General features: G+C 44.4%; 1 protein-coding gene across 1 annotated transcript; it reads right to left on the reverse strand.

The window, feature by feature from the left end:
• Positions 1 to 1271: 1271 nt before the first annotated feature.
• LOC146182570 (SUMO-conjugating enzyme UBC9-B-like) lies at positions 1272 to 5839 on the reverse strand. Its single transcript, XM_084609559.1, has 5 exons — positions 5765 to 5839; positions 5145 to 5228; positions 4616 to 4872; positions 4231 to 4344; positions 1272 to 1335 (listed from the first exon to the last, which is right to left on the reverse strand). The coding sequence occupies exons 1-5, from the start codon at positions 5837 to 5839 to the stop codon at positions 1272 to 1274; spliced, it is 594 nt and encodes a 197-aa protein (XP_084465685.1).
• Between the last annotated feature and the right edge of the window lie 569 nt (positions 5840 to 6408).

Consider the following 6408-nt stretch of genomic DNA (forward strand, 5'->3'; position numbering starts at 1 on the left):
AAGTAGACATTGCTTTTGCACATAGTAGTTTACTCTATGGTTTCAGCTACGATTATGCCGTAAAGGGCAATTTTGACCACTAAAGTGCGAATTCGAAAGCGTCTGTCGCACACTGGTCCGAAAACCTCCACTACAGCACCTCTTTATGGTTTCACTCCCACCTTTGTGATGATGCAATAGCGTAACCTACCAGCCAGCATATTGTCACGGGTTCTTTCGGCTACCCAGACGGCAGTCCAGGACAGGGTCAAAGGATGGGGTTGGGGCACTGAGACGCAGAAGCCAGAGAAGAGGACCTCGACCAGGCAAAGCAGCGGCGGCCCAAAACCATGCGCACTTCGTGCAATCTTCCTTTTCACGAGCAGCCACATGAATGTTCCTGCGTGGCCTAAGGATAATGTGAATGCAAAGGTTTTGGCAGGCTGATTGTGATATCACACTCCCGTATGAAAGGAGAGACCCGAGTTGGCAGATCCTGCCTAATATAATGTCAGGAAGCCCTACACACAGTTAGTGCTTGGCCATGCCAGCTGCCAGCTACTGCTTCCCACAACCTCCTCCTCTTCTAGTGGTTGCCAGGCAGTGGCTCAAAGTCAGCGTGACCACAGCCAAAGCGCAATTACAGCGAAGAGGCAAAGTGGCTGACATAGTGTAGCTCTCGCTATAATACACTCTGTTTACAGCAGTGAGGGAAATGTGGTTTGTTTATTTAGGCCACCTTTCGTATGCCCGATTTTCCACCAGCTCCAGAGAGAGTTGTAGCAGATGCCATGAGGATGACTCTGGCTTCTGTACTCATTACGTATGTGCCTGGTGTCACATTCTCTCCAGTTACCATAGAAGCTCATTGTTGAGTGTGGTAGTTATCCTACGGAATGTTCCCTTTGACAGTGGAGCACACTGTACTTTCACCAATATGCTCTGCAATATGCATTGAAGCCATTGGTCTCGAATACATACTGGTGATTGGTACCAGTAACTGTTCTCAAAGCAAGTTCACACAACATGGGTGCTGGTAATCAGATTCTTGTAATCAGTACCATTTGGTTTCAGCTCTGAAATTCCTGCAGTAGGACACTGACCAGCAACACCCAGCAATCAGTGGCAGCACACATTCTTTAGAGAATATATGTGTGTTGTAAAAAGTGACTTTATTTTCAATACAGGAAAAATGATCGATGGATGTCATATCCAATGGCAAATACTTTCTGCTTCTGCTGTCAGCCAGACTGAAGGCTTCTGGGGGTAGGAGGCCAGGCAAGGATGACACATTACACAGCAGACATCTCTTTTACTTGGTCTCCTATTTTTCGCGAGTACTCCGAAGGGTCTTCACTGCACAAGAATGTGGCACACATTGAGGGGATCACTCAGTTTGTGTTCACTTGCAATGCAAAAGGTGCCATCCTCCCACTTTAGCAGTTAATGTTTAAGCGAGCAAGAAACTTCAAAACAAAGATGCAAGGCCCCTAACCAGTAAAGTGTACAATGCAGTACACTGGCACTTGGTACGAAACTCATCAACTCTGTCTTGAAAAGATGAAACCTGAAGCACTACTAAGCTTACAAACCCCAATGTAAATTAGGAAGATCGAACAAAGGCTTGAGTGATAAGGCAAAGATTTAAGAACAATTTTCAACACAAACTTCTCAGGAGTTTAGGTGCGCACAAGTCTAAGGCGAGGAGGTGCATGGTCTCTCTTATGTTAGTGCCTATATTTAGCAATGCAAGGTTGCTATACAGTTCAGCAAAAACAAAAAAGGTGTAAAAATATCTCGGAACCTGATGGTTATGTGGACAGCATTCAATGGGCCTGGTTTGCAGTGTGGGACTTTTCATATTACAGACCAAATATAATAGTAGACAAAATCTTGCTTATTTCCTTAAAAAATGTTATGCATGTCATCAAACTAGACAATATAATGGACTCTTGATGATGACAGCTTGCAACAGAGATGAAACACTACTAATTGCAGTGGAAGCACTGCCACATACCAACCAAGTGCTCACTATAACTTCATCTATTACAAGTGAGCTAGACTACCTCCAATCAAGCAGCCAATACTGCAGCTGGATCCCTTAGGCAGCCACTGTGCTCATTTTATCAGCTGTGCTCGTATGCAGGTAGCTGTAAAGTTAGCAAGGACAAGCAGAAAATGCTGAGTTTACATATGGGGAACAGAGGCTAAAAATTATGTCAGCATGAAGTGTCAGTTCATGTAATGCAAAAGTGTCAAGATGAACTTCAAGGGACTAGAAGAAAAAAAATGTGCTTTATATGTAAATGTTCAAACTACACCAGAAAGACAGTCAAGAACTGCTTGAGTCAAGGTAAATTTATATTGCAGGGTTCAATGTGTCAGCGAAGTGCTGGCACACAGTCATCAGTCTGTCAAGGATGCATGAAGAAGAGGGTGGTGGGAGTGCACAGCATGAACTCTAAAGTCCCCTGCCTTGTGACTACAGTTTCCGGAGAAGAGGCACATCCTTCTGAGCATCCCCTCACTCATGACCCACAAAGTGAGGGATGGGGGAGGCACGGTGTAAACATACATCTCTGGCAAGGCGGAAACTATTTTGTTAGTTATTTTTGTCTGCGGCTTCATTTCGTCCTTCAGTGCTCATCCAGCTGGTCCCCTTAAACCTTCAGAATACAGCTTTATGCCACAAAGCAGTTTGGAGTACTTGCAACTAGGCTTCGTAATTGTTATGCACTTAGCAAAGATAGACAAGAGCAAAATGTAGACAACACATGAAGTAATTTGCCATATGAGCATATTTTAAGTGAAAAGTATTCTTTTAGAGTGAAAGTGTCACTGTGTGAACATGTCATGTTATCAACAGGGGTACCTATAAAGATGGCTTTGGTGTACAGCATCATTATGCACCTTCATGTGGCACCAGATTTCCCTTGGGTTTAAAATCAAACCATAACTTTACACAGTCTTCTGGTGGTGTCAGGAGATTTCGCTTCCCATTCGGCATGCATATTTTAGTCAAGTTGTAGGCTGGTTAGCAACGTAGATTAAAACTGACAAACATATACATCTAAATGTATGCCTTATTACTGAAACACATCTGTAACCTAGTGCAGTGGATACATTCAGAGAAGGGCAAGTGGAAAGGGTGTGGTCAGAGAAACAGAGTGTACAAATGGCATAGTGCTACATGTCTAATGTGGGCATAAGCAAAGAGGAAACAGGAGAATGGCTGTCTCAGGAGCAGACCATACATATAGCCTGTCCTGTGTGTTCCTGCTGGATCTGCTGTGTCAATATTAATGAAGATTTGCAGTGATCACTTGACCAAGTGTGTTCCTGAATGGCTTTTCAAATAAAGAAAACTGTTCTGTCAATTTTAACTTATGTATTGGCCTCTCCAGACCCTGTATATTTGGTTGAGCATGTGGCTGCCCCTTTTCCTTATTTTTGCTTTTTTAGATAATTACCTTCTCTCTGTCTTTTTTGGCTTACATCACTCGCCTTTTCCTACTGCACCTTTCTAAATCCTCATTACCACTTAACCAATTGCTCACGTTAGCAGTTATAGAGTTATAGGCCATAGGTTCAATCCCCCCAACCTTTCTCCTTTCCTTTTTACCTGATGCAAAGTGCCTGCACAACAGACCAACTTGGTTTCACAGCCAAAAACATATACAGTGCAAACTCCTTTTCATTATTTTGTGTCTACTTCAAGGCACACCACTAGGTTTATGACACCAGGTGCAGTTATGGTTTTCCAAATCATCTAGTGGTGTTGTTACAGCTCATTTCGTTGCACATGTGCCTTTTGGTACGCCTCAGGAGCAGATCATGTGCTGCAATTTGCATTGTGCAAGAATCAGCAGGATTTCTTTTCTGCAGGGCTTGCTGCAATGGGGTTCTACAAAAATTTGCTTGGTTGACAAGGGTACCAATTCCACTTAGCACAGCTTGAAGAAAATATGTATTGCAAGCTTAGTTTTTATTGCTTCTATGAGAGCAGGGAAAAGAACACAAGAAAACAATCACAACCAACCACAACATTACTGCATTGGAGCAATGTGATGACCATAAAGCAGCCGACCGGGTGACTGTATTTCTACTACAAACAGTACCAACACCATTGCATTAGGAGCACAGATGCCCCTCATCATTAGAAGTAGTGCAGAATGGCAGACAAGCAAACACTTCTATGGACCCCATGCATTTTTTTTAGATTACTGAATGCCACCAAGCAAGAGGTCTTACCTTGAAGTGCACTGCCCTGTTAACATCATTACAATGTCTTCAATGTGCTCCTTACTTGGTACTGAGCAGTGCTGATAAGCCTGCATGCCATGATGGCACAAAAAGATGCTTCCACTGCAAGTGTCAAGGTTCAAGCTGATTAAGCTCACCAAACCCTAATACCTCTTAATGTTCCCTTTAAGAGTTCTTACTTTTTGTGCATACTTCATTGGCACAGAAATGAAACATGCAGTCAGTGGCCACAAAACCTGCATCTGCACTGCACGCATATGAGAGGTACAGTACTTTGTCAGGACAGACCTTCCTTTTCTACTCTAAAGACATCAATTAGAGAAACACTGAATGTTAATTTCGATGATTACACATACTGAGTGCTGACACCTACCGCATCAACAGGTAAGCTGCAACATGAACGGAGTCGGTCAGTATGGGTTTGTTCAGAAGATCCTGGATCTTCAGCAGGATCTCCTTGATGGTGAGTGCTGGCTGCCAGTCCTTGTCTAGCAAGGACATGTATATGTCTCCCGAGGGGTACACATTTGGGTGGAACAGGGGAGGCTCAAATCTGCACTTTGGTGGTGTCGAAGGGTAGTCAACATTGAATGCCATGTGCAGCTTGAACAGGCCACCTTCCCATGGTGTCTGCAATGGATACATGGGCAACATGGATGCACATATGCTACGCTGGGTGTCAAGGCCCAATAAAGTTCAGTGGACTTTTGGCAAACTTGAGAGCATTGCTTCATTCTCATAAATAAAACAAACACTTCTACCTTCATTTGAACTTCAAAAAGTGTGTGCACTGCAAAGCTGTTTTTCTACAGGCATGAAATAAAAACAGAAATCTCCTTGCTTCCGTCTCAGCTCTCATGCAGAAAGAGACGAAGTAGAGGGGAGGTAAGCCCCTCACTCACCCCTTGTTTTCCAGGAATGGCACACTCCCATTTGAGCAGGTCAAACCCACCATCATCACACTTGGCAGGTCGCGCCACAAAGCCCTGAAGAAAAAAGGCACTGCAATTAAAACATAGTAAACACGTTTGAGCCCGTCATGCCCTAGAAGCTTATGCCGAACACCAAATGAGACCTACTGGGCAAAGACAAAGTTCCTGATCTTTTTTACAAGTCAGCAGCTTTAAGGCCAGTGAATGACAGTCGCATACGTGCTTTCTACGTGCTCACCGTCTACGGGTGTCTTTTCTACGTGCTCACCGTCTACGGGTGTCTTCTGCTTGCCGATCTAGAAGATTTGATACCGAGTAGCCAGGTGACGCAACGTGCTCTTTGAGAGCATAAGCTCCCCTTTCAAACTATTACTAAAGTCCTTTTTTGAGCGCGGTGTATTTTGGGAAATGCACCCTACGCGCTGTTTCCACGCAGGAAGTAAATAAACGAAGTGAATCACTACGCGCACTGCATAACGATGAGGGCTGATATTCGCTAGCTATACGCGTGCACTTAACTGTTGCTGTGCTGAAGCTTTGTAATTTTTCTTTCGCGGACGAGCATAAGGCCTTACTGCTGAGGTACTTACAAACGGATGGTCCTCCCTCCAAGCTTGTAGCTCACCCCAGAGTCGATCAATCACTGCGCTCGCTATTCCAGACATCGCCGTTCACTGTAAGCAGCAGACCGAAGTGGCTCGTCAGCCGAAGGCGGCGTTCACCGGGGACCCACAAAACGCTCATTCTAACAGCCAGTTTAGTGAATCCACTGGTCTGAAGGCACCTTCTGCTTAACCATTCACGCCGTTTGTTTAGCAAACTAGTTATTACAGACGCTTGAGCAAAAGACGCGGGCCACACGGTTTATGCGCCATCGACCAGATCAGAAAATTGACACTGCTAAATGTTGACGCAAGGGAACTAAAAATTGCCGAATAAAGATTCATGGGTCCATCTTTGACCGCAGGACTGATGTAAACAGTTTTGCAGCTTTGGCACTGACAGGCACGATAACCCTAGCTAGAGACCCTTCGGCAATCACGCAGTGAAATAACTACGAAACCACTGCGAAAAAGACGCCAACATTTAGCACATGCTACAACATTAGCACAACTAACATATGAACGGTGCAGTAAAATTCACATACATACCAGGAAAAGAACGCTTTACCTCAGGTCACGCGTCTATACCTCGGGCACTAGCCTGTTACAGCGAAATAGTCCGGCTCCAACTG

This window comes from Amblyomma maculatum, chromosome 7 (genome assembly GCF_055883805.1).
Source record: "Amblyomma maculatum isolate TAMU_Amacu chromosome 7, ASM5588380v1, whole genome shotgun sequence".
NCBI classification, from domain to species: Eukaryota; Metazoa; Arthropoda; class Arachnida; order Ixodida; family Ixodidae; genus Amblyomma; species Amblyomma maculatum.

What these genes read in the sequence shown, in the direction of transcription:
- LOC146182570 (XM_084609559.1), bottom strand. Translation starts at nt 5,839, where the DNA reads ATGTCTGGAATAGCGAGCGCAGTGATTGATCGACTCTGGGGTGAGCTA. An exon ending in CCATTCCTGGAAAACAAGGG is followed by an intron (nt 4,873 to 5,144) that starts GTGAGTGAGGGG and finishes TATCCATTGCAG; the next exon opens with ACACCATGGGAAGGTGGCCT. An exon ending in ACAGGGCAGTGCACTTCAAG is followed by an intron (nt 1,336 to 4,230) that starts GTAAGACCTCTT and finishes ATTCTTGTGCAG; the next exon opens with TGAAGACCCTTCGGAGTACT.